We start from the raw sequence: 19,958 nt of genomic DNA on the forward strand, positions 1-19,958 counted from the left end.
GGAATATAATTCCCTTTTAAGATTTGTGAGGTGAGGCTCTGTGTCGCGAGTGCTAAGGCTGACGGTACTGGGATCTGGGGTTTTTAAGATTTGGCCGACGGCAAGGTTTGACCGCGTTTGGTAACACTATGTTTAGCATGCTTTCGGCAAACGCCTCACAGGTAACGGTCGCGGATGATGTCATATTTGACCGTAGGTCACTTTCAGTCTCAGGTAGGAAGATGGTAAATCCCGATGCTGTGCTGTTGCAGAGATAAATCTACCACAGATCTTTTGCATCACTGCTTCCCCGGACTTGGCTGTTACTGGATCAATCGGACCTTCTTAGTCATCTAGTGCGCCGCCTCGCACGGTGCGTGTCTCATCAAGTACCCCAGCATCAACCCGGGAGATCGGTGCTTACTTCGCAGATTCTTGTCTCGAACTGTAAAACCCGATGGGTCGTTACCAAGAGAAGAACTGATGGATACCTCGGGATAACATGTCACCGAGATTCGTCTTCTTTCACCAAGTGACCTTGGGAGCGCCGAACATCGTTCGAGGCCTAGCAGACCGTCAGTGTCTATATCTAGACACAATCCCAGAACCAAATGCAGACCGCTCACAAGGGAAAGAGTTGGCCGCATATTACCACGGCTAAATCTTTTACACCAATCCGATGCTTGCAATGCGACAAGACCTTGGAAGCCTCTCAGTAGCACCTGCCGGCACAGTCTCAACAGTCGAGGGCTACAATCACTAATCTTTTCCCCACCGCTCTTCGGACGGAATCAACGCCTTGAAACCGCCATCTTACGAATTCTTGTCAGCCTCCTGCAGATATGCACAGTTCGGAAAAATTCTACATGGATATCGCATTGCGCGGGTCAAAGCATTCCGCATAAGCTGGAGTCTAGGCTTTGTCTTCTATCCTTCAACAAGATATACGGCGTGGTTTCGGCCTCTCCGTATCTTGAGGTATCATATAGGGAGGTGTAGGCCTTGGTGTTGTCTTTGCGATGGGTTTAGGTACGGTCGCATCCGCATTGGGAGACTGTATCCGCCAAGGACAATAAAATAGTACATCGGAAGGGAAAGAAGAGAACCAAAGTGACCAAAGGTTTCTATTAGTAGAAGTAAGCTTGGATAATGGTTTATCAAGGCTCTTTTCAACGAACCTTGGAGTGGGGACGAGCCCAAAAGCTCGGGCATCGATAACCATCATCTTCAGCAGCAGAGTACGAGATAGGAATTGCGAACAATGTATTGCAATAGCTAGCGAAGAAGAAAGATATCTACAAGAATGTGTAAAGTGCCAATTGTCTGACTACTCAAAGCGGAGCGTGCACATGGCGTCTGCTTAGTTCTTGCCAGTCTTGGCCTTGAGCCAAGCGACGAACTGGCTGATGGTGAACTCCTCAGGAAGCTTTGCGTCAGAACCAGCTCCAGTAGTAGGAGTAGCGACGGGAGCGGCAGCAGAGGTCGAAGAAGCAGCGGGAGTCTCAACGGGAGCGGCGCTAGAGATAGCGGCGGCGGAAGAGGAAGCAGCCGGAGTCTCGACGGGAGCAGCAGTGGAAGAAGCGACGGGAGTCTCAACAGCGGCGGCGCTGGAAGAGACTGGAGCAACAGCAGCCTTGGAAGAAGTAGCAGCAGGGGCAGCAGAGGACGCGACCTTGGAAGGTGCGGCGGCACTGGCAGCAGGCTTCTCCGGGGCTGCGCCGGCAGCTCCACTGCCAACCTTGGTAGTGAGCTCACCATCCTCAATGTATACACCGCTGAAGAACCAATCCTCAGCACCGTCCTTGTCGGCGTTACCTGGAAGCCTTAGGACACCAAGATGCCAATCAGCACCGTTGGATTGGGTGCTCGCGTCGAACGGACCAGCGGTCTGCTTCAACTCATCAGCACCGGTGGAGTGCCAGAACGAGACGGAACCAGCATCGAAGTCGATTTCGTAAGCAACGTTGTGCCACTCGTCGGCGACGAGCTCAACGTCCCACTTGGAGACGCCACCAACGTGCCATTGCAGGTTGGTGTTGGAAGATCCAGACGCACCATACTTCAGCTCGGTGAAGTGGCTCTCAAAGAAAGCAACCTGGTGCTCGTTGGTGGCAGTAGGGGCGTTCTCAGCCGTGGTCTTGACGGAGAAGTGGTAGTAGACCTTGCCCTTGTTGATGGCAGCCTTGGTCTGGGGGATGAGTTCAGTGCGCAGCATGGTCTGGCCGTTCCACTTCGCGGTCTCGTCGATGGTGATCTTAACACCTTGCTTCGACGCTGTGTCGGCGGGGTTCTTGTAGGTGGCATCGAGGTTTACGTAGTCGGTGACGGGTCCGGAGCCGTGGATGTAGTATTGGTAGCTGCCGACGGGGTTGGAGAAGGACCAGTCGGAGAGCTCGGAAGAGGAGGTCATGTCGTTGAAGCGGCCATCCCAGATGATTTCTGGAGTAATGATCAGTAGCTGCTCTCGTAGGAAAGATAGAAAAAAGCTTACCAGCAGATGCAGCGCTGAGCAACGCGCTCACGAGAGTAGTTTTGGCAAACATCTTGAAGTATGTGTTTGGAAGGTAAGGAACAGAGACCAGCTGTAAGTTGATGAAAATGAAGGAAGATACTACGAACACGAAGAATGAATGACAGTAGTGAGCGATGGAACAACAAAAACTGAAAAGCACGACGAGCAGACAATATAAGAATTCGACTTGACTCGGCGCATATTCCTCCAAAGCCTAGTTTGGCTTCTAGACAGCGCGAACGCATCGCATGGCTAATATCCAGGAAACGCGCGCAACTACATTGAGTATCGCGCAAGCGGTATCTGCAGGCATGAACGGTTTTGACAGGACGCCAGATGGCATGACAGCCGTTTGGTGATGGAAAGTCCGGTGTGAAACGTTCGCGACGGAGACGCTAAGCCACACCGAGCCTTAGTTAGACCCGCCTTCTGCTTGTTCAAGGCTAGTGCGGGCGGCTTGAAGATGAAGGATTTATGAAACGCTCCCTGCTCATAGAAGCTTGTTTCATCGTGATTCGCGAGACCGAAACGGAGATTAGGTGCACCAAGGCGGATATTAGTGTATTCTCTTCCTCAAAGACTGAACATTGATATCGGAACCCCATTAAGCCATGAAGGAGACCTAAAAGCTGCTGTGGCAGTAGTCGCGATATCGCGTCCAAAGCATATGAGAGACCATACCGGTCGACTGAGGACGTGAGAGAAAGGCTCTACTGCGCTTGTGCAGTAATGACCGCGCAGCATATCGAGCCAAAAGAAAAGGACTCATCATGTAATCTTTGTTGCCGTGTCCCGGTTTCCTGGAAGTGGATAAAGCCAAAAAGATCTGCTCTAGGTCTGCTTCTGTCGCGTATTGTATACAGTTATACCCTGCCGTCATCGTTTCCTGCAATCTTGGCACCTTCAACCGCAGGCTCGTGTGCTTCCAGTTCAGCCGGTGGTCCAGGGACAACATGCACCGCCTTCGAGTCAAGTTCGTTTTGAGTCGCTCGAGTATCAATCTCACTCCTCCATCGCCCGCCAAAGTACCACTTGCGCTCGGTATGGGTGTGGTCTTGATCCTCCATCTCTGGTATCACGACATCCGGCTCCTCGGTCGCACTAGCTTTCCGACGACGTCTCAGACACCAGAAGATCAACAGGCCTCCAGCAAGAGCAGCAGCAAGTGCTACCCCTACCCCAATTCCTACTTGTGTGCCAGTGCTAAGACCATCGGATGCGGGTGCGGCCGTTGGCTCTAGAGCATTGTTTGTTGGTGTAGACGTACTGGCTGGCGCAGGTATGCTATACCTCGCAACTAACGACTTGACGTATTCACTCGGGAAGGTTCCGACGTCGTCAATCTGCCAGGCGACTACGACAGGATCAGCAACCGCTAGGCCTGTTACAATCGTTGTGATACTGGAAATCACAGTTGTCCCATCAGAACCGTAGTTAGATGTATATTCCCAGACCGGAGTGATATCCTGGCCTTCAAAGGCGGGTTCCGTTATGATCGCAGCGTAAGCACTGACGGGGGTCGAAAAGCGGCTCAGGCAAAGATCTGGGTACTCCGGGCCAAAGGTCATATCGCTATTTGTCCCATGTCAGTTAAACAGATATTGACAGGCAGAGAGCAATAGTGTCAAACCTTTTGCAACAGCTCGCTTGCCAGAATAATCTGGTTCCATTCGATGCACTACTTGCGTACGCAGTTACCTCTGCAATTGTCTGACCGCTAGGACATATCCCAGGACTATAAGTAGCCGTTCCGTAGAGCTGGCAGTTGCTGTACTGGTCATCGGAGACGATCGATCGTGTAGGATTCACGGACCAGACAGTATCAAGGCCAATGGCCGTGTCATCTATACCGCAAGACGGCGTTGGCGCTAACAACCATCTGTCAACACATGACGGGCTTGGGGTAAATACAGATGTAAGGTCTGCTACCCTCCCTGATCCTATAGCAAGTGAAGTCCCGTAGGGTGTGACAAAGACCTCACTGTGAGACCATTGTAAGGCGCGTTTGACGGGCGTCCCATTCACTGTGAGATGTTGTACAGTTACAGTCGCCGATGCCGCACATGTCGGCAAGTAGGTCGAGGTACCGATGGCGGTTACGTTTGTAGGGCCTATGATAGGCATCTCGTGTTCTGACTATCGCCACAAGAGGCTATGATCCGTGGAGTATAGAAGCATGCAAGGCTGAGGTATTTAAGTAGGGACGCTCCATCTCTTAAGGAAATAGCCAGTCAACAAGGCTGAACTACGCTAGAAGCCCAACTGCAGAACCGATAAGCCTCCTGTCCAAATTGGTTTACCAACAGGCATCACAGAACACCCAGTGGGTGCGCCTCCTGGATCATGGTTGTTGCGGCATCAATGGGAAGCCTTGTGCAGGATTGATCATCGGTGAAAGGCCTGGTATATTAATTTGGATGTGTGAGCTTCAGAAGTCAAGGTACATGAAGTCTGTTAAAGATGCGATTGTCGTAGGGAAGCTCATAGCCCACTTTGAGAACAAGCTTGCCATGGGGGTGTTGTGATGTAAAAAGCGCTTATGTCAGATCTTAAAGTTGACCTCGAGGTAACCTGCAATCTGCGAAGGCGTGACACGGTGCTGGAGCGGGGCCGTCTGGCGGAAAAAGGGCGTCATTGGACGATAATGTACGCAAGCGGTGAGCTGTCATCCATGGCCTACTGTCTTATTCGCATTTTGCCTGTGGCAAAAACCGCGAGTGGTAAGAGATGATTTGGCAGTTGTAAGTGATGGAGATGTATCATCGTTTCAAAAGATGGACGCGTCCTCAAGCTATCACGAGGGATCGGCGCTAAATCCGGCTAGCGACATGCGGCTGATCCACGTAGCCGGCCTAGGCTTCTAGATCCATTCCACTTTTCCAAGCCCACCCAGAACACATGACAGCGCTTCCACATGGCTGCGATAAGAGCAACATTTAGCACCGCATCATCATCTATAGTGACTGTGCAAGAGGAGGGCAGACGGCCATATGCAGCGCTAGGATCAGCCCAATCATGACGGCATCGCCTTCACTCGACAAGCGGCCCCTCGAACCATCGTCTCAGAATGGCACGTCGCCCCTGCATCGTGTCGGCATGCTGGACTTGCTACATCGAGACCCCCGACCAACCTTCATTACCGACACTTCACCAGATAGCCTAGCCACTGAGAATGGATGTCTTCTGGAATACTGGAATCCGGCCATGGCTGCAACCGACCCTGGAGGCCTGTTGCAACAATTAACCCGCGATGGCGGCGCGTCTGGTGGCAACCAGAAAGGTTATGCTCCTTCCACCGAGTTTCGAAGCTGGTCCCTGGAACAGGACACGACGAGTAAACCTTTTCTCTACCACGGATTCAATTGGACGAGGGTTCACGTGGCTGACCGGTGGAACGTCATTAGCGGTATTTCAGCTACTATATGCGCGGGGGGCGAAGGCTCCGAAATGATGCCTCTAAGTCGGAAGACGTCCAAACCAAAAGCACCAAACTTCGATTGGACTGATGAACTTCCTCCTCTGCGATTGACACCACATGCGGCATGGGCGCGCAGTATTGATTGGGCTTCTACGCCTCTTGGGCCGATGTCGTCCTGGTCATCTCAACTACGAAGCATTGCCAACCTTGTCATGCAGGATCCAAGGCCAGCGGTGGTTTTTTACGGACCGGATCTGATTATGATCTACAACGAAGCAGAGATAGAGCTCTTGGGTGGCTTTCATCCTTGCATGGGAATGAGTGCTCGTGTCGCTCTTGCTTCCGTCTGGGCCGAATATTTTGAGCCTATTATAGATAAGAATCTGGCGGGGGAGACGGTAGAGAAGACTAACACAGTCATACATATGGTACGCAACGGCTTCATGGAAGAAACATACTTTTCGCTAAAGTTCATACCTATATTCGATTCCGAGGGTGTCACAGTTGGACATTATGAGCCTTTGGTAGAGACGGTAAGTGTTGCTTGTTGTATTCTCATTCGTTTCTCTTGTCGCTTCGTCTTCTACAGTCAGATTCGGTCCTACACGGTGACGAAAAGCTCACGAGACTTGAGAGACTACGGAAACGCAGGCTTTTGACTTTTGGAAATAATTTGCCCATACTGTAGAGCTGCCGTGAAAGCTACTGACAAGCGCATAGACCAAACAAGTCATCACGCAAAGACGTTCACGCACACTATTGGAGCTAAGCGAGGAGATACCAAGAGCACGCAACACAGACACTTACTGGGTCCTTGCGACCGAAGTCCTATCTCGCAACGACAAAGACGTTCCTTTTGCTTTGCTATACTCAGCCGAAGCCGACGGGCACGGGTCAGAATCAAGCAGGACGCGGTTTTCTGATACCAACCAGCAACACTGCAAGCTGCGCGGCTCTTTCGGTCTGCCGAAAGGTTCACCAGCGGGTCCCGATAACCTCGACTTTCAACAAGACCATGGCTTTACGCCGTACTTTCGCCAGGCACTCACAGCCCGAAAGCCGATCATAATTCGGTTCGATCAGGATCCCGTGGCTGCAGATTTGGTGAAGGATGTCGACTGGCAGGGCTTCGGTGATCCCTGTCGAGCGGCGGCCATTTGCCCCTTGAATCCGACCTCTTCCAAAGACAACATCCTTGGCTTTATGGTCATTGGAATCAACCCTCGCCGTCCGTTTGACGAAGACTATCTTCAGTTCATTCTAGTCGCAAGTCGACTTTTATCTACATGTTTGACGTCCATTCTACTTCATGAAGAGGACATTGGGCGCCGAGAGCGGACTATTGCTAATGCTGAAGCGATGAAATTCCAACTCAAACACCAACTGACACTGTCTCAGCAAGAGTCTGAGCGAAATTTCTCCAAGTTCAAACGCTTTGCGGAACGTGCCGATATTGGCATCTTTTTGATAGGCATGGATGGCGTCTACTCGTACAGGAATGAAGCTTGGTTCGAGATGCTAGGCCCGGTAGACCCCTCGATTGATCTTGCCGATGCATGGGGAAAGATCATTGATGACGAATTCATTGAAATGGGTAAATCGAAGTTTGAGGAATTGATAAAGACCAAGCAGCATCAGTCAGTCATGTCCATCTCGCTGTATATAATTTTAAACTTACATCCAATAGGTCATTTGAGTTGCGTCTCAAGAAGAGATGGAACGCACCCAATCAGAATTTCGATGATACGTACCCCGAGAAAGAGCCAATGTGGGTCATCACGTCGATATTCCCCGAGCTCAACGACGAAGGAGAAGTGATTGAGATTATCGGCTGCTGTACCGACATCAGTCAGCAAAAATGGGGCGAGAAGCTGCAAGCTACGCAGGCAACAAGAGCTCGAGAGTCGAAGCGTAGCCTGGAGAACTTCATCGACACGACGTCCCACGAGATGCGGAATCCGCTTTCTGCAATCGTTCAATGTGCGGATAGCATCATCGCAGCCCACAAGAGCTTCGAAAAATCGACAGACTACCAGAAGGTGTACCAAAGCATACTAGAGACTACCGTGGACGCTGCCGAGACTATTGTTCAGTGCTCGAAGCACATGAAGACCATTGTGGACGATGTGCTCACCATGTCTAAACTAGACTCTGGATTATTCGTCATGACCCCGGTCGACGTCAAGTTCGACTCCATCGCAAGAGACGCGGTCAAGATGTTCGAAGGCGAGGCCAAGTCCGCAGGCGTAGACCTGCGATTCCAGCTTGAAGAATCGTGCAAGAAGATCCAGATCGACCATGTATCGCTTGACCCGACGAGGGTGTTGCAAATCCTCATTGTAAGTGACGCGAAATCTAAAAAAGTGCAATGGCTGATGACAACAGAACCTCATTACGAATGCTATCAAGTTCACGCGGCTGGAGGAAATACGTGAAATCTCCGTGAGCCTGGGCATCTCTCTTGAGCAGCCCACCCACAGCTTCAGTGTGCCATTCTCGCGCACCTCGGACGCTTCCGAGGCAGCGACATTACAGGCGGATTGGGAAAAGGGCGAAATCGTGAGTCATCCATTGAGCAAACATGTGCTAGGGCTGTTGCTGACATAAAAGGTCTATGTCATCTTCTCCGTGCAGGACACGGGTCGTGGCTTGACTGACGAAGAACACGAGCTTCTCTTTGCTCGCTTTTCCCAGACCTCTCCACGAACACACATCGACTATGGTAATGCCTAACCGTGACGAGAAACTGTTATCTTCACTAACAAGCACCAGGTGGTTCCGGCCTCGGCCTCTTCATCTCACGACGCCTCACCGAGATGCACGGCGGTGCCATTGGCTTCGCATCCAAAGCGGGCGTCGGCAGCACCTTCTCCTTTTACGTCAAGAGCCGCAGGAGTGCCTTGCGTCCCGACTTCAACCGCACGCAGAGCGATGCCGCCGTCAGCTTGAGCATACGTGCCCAGAAAACGTTGCTTTCAAGTCGAACTCGCAACGAGACGGACGAACCGCTCGACCCGGCCGTTCTTGCAAACGACATACCGCACAAGGACCTCCACGTCCTCATCGTCGAAGACAACCTGGTGAACCAGCGCGTCCTCGCCAAGCAGCTGCGAAACACGGGAATGCAAGTCGCTGTGGCAAACCACGGAGGAGAAGCGCTGGACTATTTGCGTACGACAAAGTACTGTATATCGGATGGCTCTGGGAAAGCTCTCGCGCTCATTCTAATGGACTGGGAGATGCCTGTGATGGATGGGTTGACGTGTGTTAGGAATATCAGGGAGTTGCAGAAGGAGGGGGTCGTAAGAGCACACGTGCCCGTCATAGCAGTGACGGCTAATGTGCGGAGTGAGCAGGTCGAGGTGGCACTCAAAGCCGGAATGGATGATGTGATTAGTAAGCCATTCAGGATACCAGAACTCTGTGCTTGCATACAGAAGACGTTGAGGAACACGGCTAGGGCGTAGTGGTTTGACTGCGTGTTATCAGGTTAGGTAGCGCCTTCACTCGGTAGACTTATTAGATCGAACTGGCAGCGTCTAGAATCGAGGAACTGTACTGGAGCCGCTGGTCGGATTGAATCAAGAGCGCGTGGGAAGTGTCGCTCCTGATCCTGAAAAAGACTGGGCGAGGAGACAACAATACGCATGTACTCAATACATCAGATTGGCGCTCCGACGGCAACAACAAATATCACACTTCGGTACCGCATCCACCGTCTATTATAGGGCCCGGATCAACTAGGAGTTTGATGCGTGGATAATGCCTAGTAATGTCGCGGGTGCTCTCTATCGCTCATGCGTGCTAGCGTATTACCCACACGGCGACTCCAGGTCTCGGTGCTTTTCTCCGCCATACGTAGCTTGCGCCTGTATGTACTCTCGGAGAGTTAGTAGTCTGTATAGGTCTTGTAGTCCATTGTGTAAGAGGTCGCCAGCATATTGCGAGCCATGCCCGAACCTATCGGAACGAGCTAGCTGCAGAATGGAGAAGCTAGAGGATCGACATGCCCATGCACTCGTTACTTTGAGAAGTATCTCGTAGGTTTTACGGAGATTGTTCTGCTGTAGAGGGGTATCTTGGGTCTAGATTCGCTGGAATCTCGGGCTAGGATTGGGTATTGGTAGATTAGGAGAAACCCATGGACGTGGGATACTAGTTGCGGTTTGTTGTCAACGGGGATGCGCGTCTCATTGATGGGTTCCGCGTGTGGGTGGTGAGGTTCCGCATCATGTCGTAGATGGTGTTCCGCGTGTGGTTCCGTGTCTTTCTCGTGGGTTCGTGAGGGTCCGCATCTCGTTGTTGAGGATCCGCGTAGTCAACATGTGCTCGCGAAACGTGGGTATAGTCACTGTCAGGTCATGTGCTGCGGGCTAGAGACAACTAGAGACTGCTGTAGTTGCAGTGGTGTTGCACGGCGGATGCACGAGATAGGGAAGCCAGGCAGCAAACCAACTGCCGATGGCCCGGACTCGCGACTACCGGGCGCGGACAAGGGCAATTCATCAAGGCGCCGAGATGCGATGACAGCTGTCAAGTGTCACAGAGGGCCAGCAGACGTGGTGTTCTTGGGCGGATGGCGACGAGTGCGGTGCAGGGCGGAGTAATTTGGCTGCAAACGCATCATTGGTTACCGAGACGAAGAATGCATGCGCCGACCCGTGCCGTAGAGTTTTGTTTCTGCCGGTTCAAGGTTTGTGTTGTCGTGGTTCGCGGGCGTGCGGTGCAGCCGATTGCGGCGGGAACATCAACTTTCTGACTCAGGCCCCACTAAAAGACATTGAGAATTCCCTCACTTGCTCTCCACTACTCCATACTTTGCTCTACACACGTCATTGCATATAGATACCACGTCTTGCACCCCTTCCCACCCTACACCAACCAGCAGAAGACGACCCATTTCCAATTGCATCGCCACAAGCACAAGCACCCTCGCCCAACATGTCTGCATACACAAACGGAACCACACACGAGTCGGAGCGGATAGCGCACACGGAAGAGAAGCACCTGCCGGGCGGCTGGGTGGTGCTCAAGTTCGGGGGTACGAGTGTGGGCAAGTTCGCGGAGAACATAGCGGGCATCGTCGAGTATGTCTGCCTATTTATCTGGAGTAATATTTCCTACCCGACAGACACTGACACGACAACAGAGCTGGCCTTGAGACGAACCGCGCGGCTATAGTCTGCTCCGCACGCAGCTCCAACACGAAGCTCGAAGGAACCACTAACCGCCTCCTCCGCGCCGCTCGCGCTGCCGAACAACCCAACCACCGCGGTTACGATGACATCGTCGAGGCCATCCGCACCGACCACATCCAGGCCGGCAGGGACATCCTGAAGAACCCCGAGATCCTGGCTGCCTACATCGACGACGTGAATGCCGAGTGCGAGAGTCTGGTCAAGATTCTCGAGTCGGCCCAGCACCTGGAGGAGGTGACGAACCGCGCCGAGGACAAGATCATCAGCAAAGGCGAGAAGCTGAGCTGTCGGTACATGACTGCCATCCTGAACGATCGCGGCACGCCGGCGCAGTTCGTCGACCTGAGCGATGTGGTCAAGTTCAATGCGCCTGTCAAGGGCGGCCTGTACGACATGTTCTACAAGGACCTGGCCGAGGATCTGGGCAAGGAAGTAGCAGCATGCGGCGACAAGGTCCCCGTCATCACCGGCTACTTTGGCAACGTGCCCGGCGGACTGCTCAACTCCATTGGCCGTGGATACACCGATCTCTGTGCTGCTCTGGTAGCTGTTGGTACCCGGGCCAAGGAGCTCCAGGTCTGGAAGGAGGTCGATGGCATCTTCACTGCCGACCCACGCAAGGTCCCTACCGCCGCTCTGCTTCCCACCGTCACGCCCTCCGAGGCCGCTGAGCTGACCTTCTACGGCTCCGAGGTTATCCATCCCTTCACCATGGAGCAGGTAATTCGCGCCCGCATTCCTATCCGCATCAAAAATGTCATGAACCCACGCAATGCCGGCACCGTCATCTTCCCCGACAACCCCGGTTCCATTGACGACCGCGCGCCTCTCCGCGACGGAAAGCTCTTCCGTACAAGGTCCGCCAGTCTGCTTACGCAGCTCGAGGGCCCAAAGAGGCCTACGGCTGTTACTATAAAGCACAACATCGTCGTCTTGAACGTCCACAGTAACAAGCGTACGCGCGCTCATGGATTCCTGATGAACATCTTCAGTATCCTCGACCGCTGGCATTTGTCAGTCGACCTCATCTCCTCCTCTGAGGTTCATGTATCCATGGCGCTGCACTCTGAATCTGCGCTGTTGAGTGGTGGCGGTGAGGACGAGTACAAGATCCAGAGCAAGGATCTTCAGGGCGCTGTCAACGACCTTGGACAGCTCGGTACGATTGACATTGTGCCTGATATGGTAAGTTGTGGTTGCATGAAATGCTTGTGAGATGTATACTGACTATATGTCTTCAGGCTATCGTGAGCTTGGTGGGAAAACAGCTCAAGAACATGATTGGTATCTCTGGCAGATTCTTCAGCGTGTTGGGCCAAAACAACATCAACATCGAGATGATTTCGCAGGGTATGTCGCGCTGTCAACAACTATACTTGTGCGATTGCTAATTTTGCCCAGGTGCTAGCGAGATCAACATCTCCTGTGTCATTGAAGAGCGCGAAGCCGACCGTGCTCTCAATGTTGTACATACAAATCTTTTTACCTTCTTAGACTAGATGTCGCATCCCCATGAGCGGAGTTTAAAAGGTTGATACCACCTGGATAGCCTTTCTGGGTCAATTATATATTTTCATATCCGTCTTGTTTTCAATGTCATACTCGTGTGGGCGTTTGTACCAAGGAGCTGGAGACTTGAATTCTCTAGCATGATATGCGGGCTGTTGCGATGTCACAGTGACGATCTGTCCACAACTTCATCTAGTCTAGGGGACCTGGACGGAACGATACTTTCAACCGAGTGAAATCACCAGTATCTCATATCGTGTCTCGCTTTCACCTCGTCATCCTGGAACTATGTTTCTCTTATCACGGGTGCTCTCTGCGTCATGTCCACGATTGTTTCTCTTCACCAAGTATGTCTTACCTCGAGTCCAGCCTGCGAGCGTTTGCTTGCCGGTCCTCGCGAGTGACTGTTGCGCCACGCAACAAACGCCGGCCGTAATATCTTATTTCGCCATCACATTCTCTCCAGGACACTGGTCTGCCCTCATACGACGCGCATGACTCTAAATCTTCTCGCTCAGCCTCAACCAGTCTCGCCTCGACTGCGCCCACCACAACCACACCCGCCATGCGGTAACTTCATCATGCCAGGCGTCACAACTACCACTTTGGACAGCGTGATCTCGCCTATCACCGGCAAGCCCATAGCACGACACGAAGCCGCTGGCTTAAAAGGTCTGACTAGAGAGCAACACCCCAAGTTCTGGGAAGAAGTCAGGAACTGGACAACCGACCACTTCTCCTCAGCCAAATGGCATCAAGTTGTGAAATGCATATGGCGTAGGAACCAAGAGGACTACATGAAGGTCATAGGTTGGCGTCCGCCACCTAGACCTATTCACTCCATCGCCGCTCCCCGAGGACGCCATGTACTACTTTACAGCTCATCATCCTTCACTGCACCGACGGGCGCACATCCGCTCCGCCCAGCAAATCTGCCACGCATCGAGACTGGGTCCCCAAATACACCGCGACCACGCTGGGATGTCGTATCTGCAGGCCCCGCAACACCTCTTTCTGCGACAGCCGGCCCCATCAAGAATGCCTTCGCTGAAGGTGGGCACTGGGCTTCGCTCACGCCCAAGACGTCAGCGACTGGGACGCCGACTGCAACGACACCTGTCACGGCTGTACCGGTCGAGATGTGGGAACCAGGCACACCGACTGATCCCGCTACTAAAGCCGTATACGAAAACGCCAAGAGCGATGTGAATAAGATGGCTCTTCAGTTGTGTGCAAGCAGACATGCACTACGTCGCTCTTTCAGCGCTGAAAACGACGTCATCTACCCGTCCATGGTGAGGCCGAGGGATACGTTGCTAGCTGCTGAACTCACGTTGGAGAGTTACCAGGTGCCTGGTTCGTTGGCGGAGTACATCGATGCACTATTGCCGAGTAAGCTTGAGGCGTATGCGGATGACGAGGCGGCGGGTGCGCGACAGTACAATATCACGAGTGGGGAGATGCTGGGAGATAAAGATGCTTGGTTGGGGTATGATGAGCAGACTGGACAGTTCACCACTATCCTGGAAGCGAGACGCGATTTGCTCAGGATGAATCGGGAGAGGAGGAAGGGGAGGGACGTTGCAGTCGGAGAGGGAGGTGTCAGACTGGCGTGGGCGACAAAGGTTGTCTGCGATATTGAGGGAGAGATGGAGAGACGCAGGGAGCTGGATGGTGAAGATAGCGACGACGAAGGCTATGATTATAGCAACTTTGTTAGGAGTCTGAGTGCTAGGGATAGCGCGGAGACTGTCGAAGAACGATGGAGTGGGTCGACGTTGGATTTGACACTGACAAACAGCTCGACGGCGTACAGCAGTAGCAGGGAATCGCAACTGAATATTCCGCTCGCTCAGCGGTCATCTAGCAGCCCCATTAAGCCCACATACGGCCACAATACGCTACCGCTTCGCAACAGGACTTTTACGCTTTCCAACCTCCTCACCGGCGCAGCTTCTTCTGATCCGCAAACCCATAGCCATGCCGACTCGTATCCCGCGAAGACTTGCAAATCCAGATTCTCGCCCAACTATGCACACAGTGTTCACAGCCTCCGTCGCAGCAACACGACGAATAGGTCGCGCCATAGCCTCAGGATCGACACTTTTGACTATACTCCCTCTTCTAACAACAGGCAAAGTCCCTTGATCAGCCCGCAGGAACGTGGCTCCCGTCGCCGAGGCCCCAGTATGCAGGCTCTGAGTAGTTGGGCCGATGAACTGAAGAAGATGGAGAGGAAGAGGGCGGAGATGCGACTTGGTGTTGGTGAGAGTAACGCGGCATTGACGAATTGTAGGGAGATTTCTGAACAAGAAACTGTACGCGAAGAAGAAGACGTTGGTCTGGCGGTTGATGTCAAGGATGATGTATCGGCGGTCGATGCAAAAGATAACGGATACGTGATTAATGGATGTATGCATCCTGCTTTACGGGGAGGCGGAGAGTGCGAAGCAGAGCAAGAGGGAGGGGAGCAGGGGAGAAGGAGCAGAGGGGCTACGGGGAGTAGTACAAAGAGTTGGCGTTGTAATACTGCCGTGGAGATCGAACGGGATAGCCACGAGGAGCACGACAACCCCATCTACAACTCCAATTCCAACGACCGAGAAAACCTGGTTCACGACGTCCAGTACGAAGACCACATGTACGACGATGACTACCACGGAGAAGAGTATAATGATGACGACGATGAACAAACAACAACACCAACACCCGAGCATGCAGACCGGTCATCCCACCCCCTCCGCTCCTCATCTTCACCCACCCACGCACCCATCAAACGATCCTCTCTCCAAAGCGCTTTGGCCAAACAACATCTCTCGCCGCCCCGTCGCCCGCCTCGACCCTCTCCTCTACTCATTCTACCACCCAAGCCAATCCCACACCCACCGGTGAGATACAACAGACACGCCGCAACATCGTACGAACGACAGGCTTCAAAACTGCGTCGGGATGGCGAGGTGGAAGAGGAGAGCGAGATGGGCGGTGGTGGTGGTCATTCACAGGTGGTAGTCAGGAAAGCGAAGTTGTTGGAGGAGAGTGCTATGCGGGCTAGGGGAAATCAACAGATATGTACGCAACGATCGTTGAGTAGAGTGGGTGAGAGGAATAGGAAAGAGGAAGAGGAAAATGAGTGGGATGCGGAACTCAGGGCTATGGAGGGTAGGGAGAAGAAGAGGCAGTTGGAATTACTGCGTACGCATAGGGGAGCAGGAGGCTGATTTGTTCTTTTGGGAGATGGGGTGAGAAAAGTAAGTTGTGGGAGTTGGTGTACAGATAGTAGGCAGGACTGACACGGAGGGGATTGTTCGGACTGCGTTCTTGGATATGCATGTCAATATTGGTCAAGATTGCAATCCAGCTATGAGCGAATCTCAGATCGCCCAGTCTTATCTTACGCGAGGCTGAGGCCTTCTCTTCCGCGCTAAAGATTGCAGTGCAAGGAGAGAGGTCCTCCTCGACTTAATTTCTATTAGCGTCCCCTACCCCTGCGTGGTGCATGCCGACAGCAAGGCTGAGGTCTCCTTCTCCACGCTAAAGATTGCAGTGCAACAATGGTGTCGGCGCACCATTGCCTTGTTTCTATTGCCTCTTTAGGATAACGGAAGGAAAAGTAATTGTTGCATGCATGTCGTAAAGGCAAATAGTGCGCCGACTGCCTGTTTACAGGTCCTTTTGGACCCTGCCTGAGGCTAATATTGCCTGAGGCTAACATTGCCTGCTGCACTGCAATTGAACATTTCTCGGGAGGAGAACTTCTGCATCCATTAACTTTAGAACACGTCCGCCAAGCCTCCATGCTCACCAATACCGAATCTCAATTTTACACGCTCCTAGAAACCACCTGCTATCCCCCTGATGTCAAAGAAAATAGTAAATCATTCTTGTCAACCCTAAGGACCTAGTGAGGTACGCATGTAGAAGAAATTGCAACAAGTCATAACATCCTGATCATCAATACTACCGACTCAATTCTAGCAATACAACAACACCACCACCAACCATCCAGCATCATAAAGGAAAAGAAAACGGGTATATCCGTACTCCGCCCAAACGCCATTCTTCCATCCTCATCCGCATCCCCATCACCCACTGACTAACGGTACACCACCCACAAATCGAATCATCTCCATCCCTAACGACAGAAAAAAAAGTCAGCAAATCATCGTCACCAAGACCGTTCTAACCTTGCTTCTCCCTTTCCTCCTCCTCTTCCTGCTCAACCCTCGCCTCCCCCTCGTCCTCAACCCTCCCCTCCTCCCACCCCCCACACTTCCCAATCGCCCACCACAACTCGAGTGAAAGCGCCGTCGAATCCTACATAACAACGCACTTATCCCTATCCTCACCCTGCTGCTGCCCCTGACCCTGCTGTCCCTGCGAATGTCTCCTACTGCCTCCTCTCCCACCCATGCGTCCTCCAGCAGGCATGTAACCCGAATGATGACGGCCACCACTACCCGGCGGTGGAGGCAACCCCCCACTAGTCGCCTGGTACGCACTACCCCCCTGTCCCGGTACCGGTGCAGCAGGATTAGCTGGATGTCCTGCTGGCGGATTGTACTGGGGAGTTTGAACAGCTTCTTCGTACAAGGGCGGAGGAGCGGGTTCGCCTGCAGGTCTGTGTCCTGTAATGTTGTTGTTTCGGCGTGGAGGTATGACTGGATTTCCTTGATTACGAGGTGGCTGTGGAGGTGCGTTGTCGCGGTTCCTCTGCTCCGTTTCTCGTCGTTGGCGATCTTCTTCTTCTTCCTGCAGTTGGAGTGCGAGGGCGAGATCGTGATCTTCTTGCTCCGCTCTGCTGAGAGCTTCCGGAGATGTGGCATCGGGGTCTTGTGGGACGCCGGATTGTTGGTTGTTGCCGCGACGTCCTTGTACGGTGGTCCAGCCTTGTCCATTGTCATAGTCGTGCGGCTGCTGTTCCTGCACTACTGCTCCGGTGTTGCCCGTACTGTTATCCACGCTTCGGAAGTCTCCAGAGAAGAGCTGACTGCCCTGACCGTTCACATCCGTCAGACTCTCCCACACAATCTCATCATGTGTCGAGTACCCCTGATCCGTAACCAGGGTAACCAGCTCGCCGTTTCGCGGATTCTTACACAGTGTGGAGAAATGGTCATTCCGGAACAAAATAGCGACTTGGCCTGGCTGAAGATTGTCACGGATGACTCTTAAACCATGGTCCGTCAGCTGCGTTGGCCACCTCATCAAAAACTCCTTGATAGCATGAATATCCGTGAACATTTGCTGCTCATCCTCATTCAGACTCTCACCAGCACTCAACTTCGCATTCAACTCCTCCTCCTGGAACTGCACAAACTGGCTAGTCTCATAACTAGGTGCAACGCGGTTGAATGCAGCGTAAGCGTCACTTCCAGCTTCTGGTAGCCACCCATGCATCAAAGGTATGTTGAAGGTGCGGTATAGCTTCATGTCCTGTGTGTTTTCGAATGCGCCAGCTCGATTCGTGAGCGTAGCGTGGTTGTCACTCGGGATGTTCGAGTCCGGGACGAACATGGGGTTGACGTTGAGACCGGTGTGGAGAGCGAGGAGGAACTTGTATAACTCGCTCACGTCGGGCAAGGCTTGCGCAGCGTCGCCTCGTCTGCCAGACATGAGCTCGTCAAAGACGGCATCGAGAAGTAATCCTAGGCTGACCGTTTCGCGTGTGCGGAGTGTTTCGACGAGAGCGGTGTCGAGTCTGGCGGGGGTAGAAAGGACCAGTGCATTGACGAGAGCGAGCAAAGGACATGGACCGTTGAGGTTCTGCGTCAGAATGGGCGAAACACGCATGTCCTCAATACTATGGTCGAGCCAACGGATGTGCTTGATCTGGTAGTGTTCTTTCCGCTGCCTTTCCATCCGAGTGTTTGGCGACTCTGGGCCGGGCGCAGCTGTAGAGCTCGCACCTGTATCAATGGGCCTGGGCGGCATAGCAGGCGTCATATCTTCATGCGATCTACGTGGTGGCAGAGCTGGCGGAGGTTCTTCCAGGGTGGTTCGTGTCTCGTCCGGAGTGTAGTGTGGTGGAGGAGGTGTTGAATCTATGACGTGCGTATTCTCAGGGACAATAGGTGCTGGCGCAGTGTGCGAGCTTGTATCCGAGAAACCTGCTGGCGGCGGCGGCGCCGTCCATGCTACAGTCTCAGCACGACTATCGTGCGAGACGGGCTCCCATGGATTTGTATCGAAAGACGCCTCCGGGTGTTCCGAGCGAGGCGTGGGCGAGTTCACCGCAATCACGGGTGGCTCTTCTACAGGCTTCGACTGAACAGGCGGAGGATGATCATCTAGTCCTAGATTCTTCATCTCATGGGAAGGTGTACTTGGCGTTTGGAACGCCGGCAGCTCTACAGGCGCCTCGTACTTGTGTGCCTGGCTCGGCGCATCACCCCAGATGGCGTCGCTGCTCTCATCGCCCCATCCGCTTTGCCCAGTTGTCTGCATCTTCAGATATGGGTTGTTAGTCTTCAGCGGAATGGATCCGTTTGACTGCTCGGACACGGTGCTACCATTGTATGAGGCCGCACTGGCACCGGTGGGCATGGGTGAAATGTTCTCCTGCGAGCGCTTGATTGGGATTCCGGCTGGTGGCCCTGGCTTCAAGGCATCTGGAAGGTCGCCGCTGATGTGTGCGGTCGAGGGCACAGGAGGCCTCTTGCCTGCAGCCGGCTTCAACGCGGCAGGCACGTCGTTGTGGTTGACATCTTCAAAGTCGTCGTCGGACTGGTTCCACTCGTCTTCGCTAAAGTCGGAATCGCTGTTGTGTCTGTCGTCAGGCAGACGGGTCTCTTCTGGCGTCTTGATGTTGAAGGCTGGCGACTTGCTCGTACCGGGTGGGTCGGCGGCATGGTCTGGAGATACAGGAAACGCAGGCGGATGCTCGTCGGAAGGTGTTGTAGGGTATGGGGGTATCGCTTTGGAGAGTGGCGCTGGCACGACGTCGTCGGGGTCGTTGGACTTTCGAAGCACCATGTTTGGTGGTGCTGGCGCAGGCTCGATGCAGTCTGTGTGGTGAAGCTTGCACGGTAGTTGGCGCAGCGCAGGCTGCGGGAGTTGCGGAAGACGCGGTTGAAGGGAATTGATAGCAAAGTAGGACTTCTGGGGAAGAAGCAATGCAGGCGACGTAGTAGACACGAGTAGCATACGCGGCCGGGGTATTGGATATGCGGAAGTCGCGTACAAGCGGAAGATGACGTACGGTGTGGCTGGGGCCTGTGGCTGTGGCTGTGCTGAAAGCGTGGCGTTGCGGCTCGGAATTATTCCTTGCAACAAATTCACTAGCTCAACTCACCTCGCGATTTGCGCCAACCGAGCAACCTTGGGACTCTAGTGTCAAGACATC

At 53.2% G+C, this 19,958-nt stretch overlaps 6 protein-coding genes across 6 annotated transcripts; 3 read left to right on the forward strand and 3 right to left on the reverse strand.

The window, feature by feature from the left end:
- Positions 1-1,339: 1,339 nt before the first annotated feature.
- On the reverse strand, positions 1,340-2,522 carry GT037_009182 (uncharacterized protein; the record flags this gene model as incomplete). The annotated part of the gene is made up of 2 exons (XM_038934229.1): positions 1,340-2,418; positions 2,471-2,522. The coding sequence occupies 2 exons, from the start codon at positions 2,520-2,522 to the stop codon at positions 1,340-1,342; spliced, it is 1,131 nt and encodes a 376-aa protein (XP_038783031.1).
- An 832-nt stretch (positions 2,523-3,354) lies between these two features.
- On the reverse strand, positions 3,355-4,059 carry GT037_009183 (uncharacterized protein; the record flags this gene model as incomplete). Its single annotated transcript, XM_038934230.1, has 1 exon — positions 3,355-4,059. The coding sequence occupies one exon, from the start codon at positions 4,057-4,059 to the stop codon at positions 3,355-3,357; it is 705 nt and encodes a 234-aa protein (XP_038783032.1).
- A 1,447-nt stretch (positions 4,060-5,506) lies between these two features.
- On the forward strand, positions 5,507-9,376 carry GT037_009184 (aerobic respiration control sensor protein arcb; the record flags this gene model as incomplete). The annotated part of the gene is made up of 6 exons (XM_038934231.1): positions 5,507-6,442; positions 6,630-7,546; positions 7,597-8,248; positions 8,295-8,468; positions 8,520-8,631; positions 8,682-9,376. 6 exons carry the CDS (start codon positions 5,507-5,509, stop codon positions 9,374-9,376), a joined length of 3,486 nt encoding a protein of 1,161 aa, XP_038783033.1.
- A 1,474-nt stretch (positions 9,377-10,850) lies between these two features.
- On the forward strand, positions 10,851-12,606 carry GT037_009185 (bifunctional aspartokinase homoserine dehydrogenase; the record flags this gene model as incomplete). Its single annotated transcript, XM_038934232.1, has 4 exons — positions 10,851-10,996; positions 11,059-12,292; positions 12,349-12,457; positions 12,509-12,606. 4 exons carry the CDS (start codon positions 10,851-10,853, stop codon positions 12,604-12,606), a joined length of 1,587 nt encoding a protein of 528 aa, XP_038783034.1.
- Positions 12,607-13,197: 591 nt separating this feature from the next.
- On the forward strand, positions 13,198-15,834 carry GT037_009186 (uncharacterized protein; the record flags this gene model as incomplete). The annotated part of the gene is made up of 1 exon (XM_038934233.1): positions 13,198-15,834. The coding sequence occupies one exon, from the start codon at positions 13,198-13,200 to the stop codon at positions 15,832-15,834; it is 2,637 nt and encodes an 878-aa protein (XP_038783035.1).
- Positions 15,835-16,930: 1,096 nt separating this feature from the next.
- On the reverse strand, positions 16,931-19,588 carry GT037_009187 (uncharacterized protein; the record flags this gene model as incomplete). The annotated part of the gene is made up of 1 exon (XM_038934234.1): positions 16,931-19,588. The coding sequence occupies one exon, from the start codon at positions 19,586-19,588 to the stop codon at positions 16,931-16,933; it is 2,658 nt and encodes an 885-aa protein (XP_038783036.1).
- Between the last annotated feature and the right edge of the window lie 370 nt (positions 19,589-19,958).

The sequence above is a fragment of the Alternaria burnsii genome, assembly GCF_013036055.1.
Source record: "Alternaria burnsii strain CBS107.38 chromosome Unknown 700, whole genome shotgun sequence".
NCBI classification, from domain to species: Eukaryota; Fungi; Ascomycota; class Dothideomycetes; order Pleosporales; family Pleosporaceae; genus Alternaria; species Alternaria burnsii.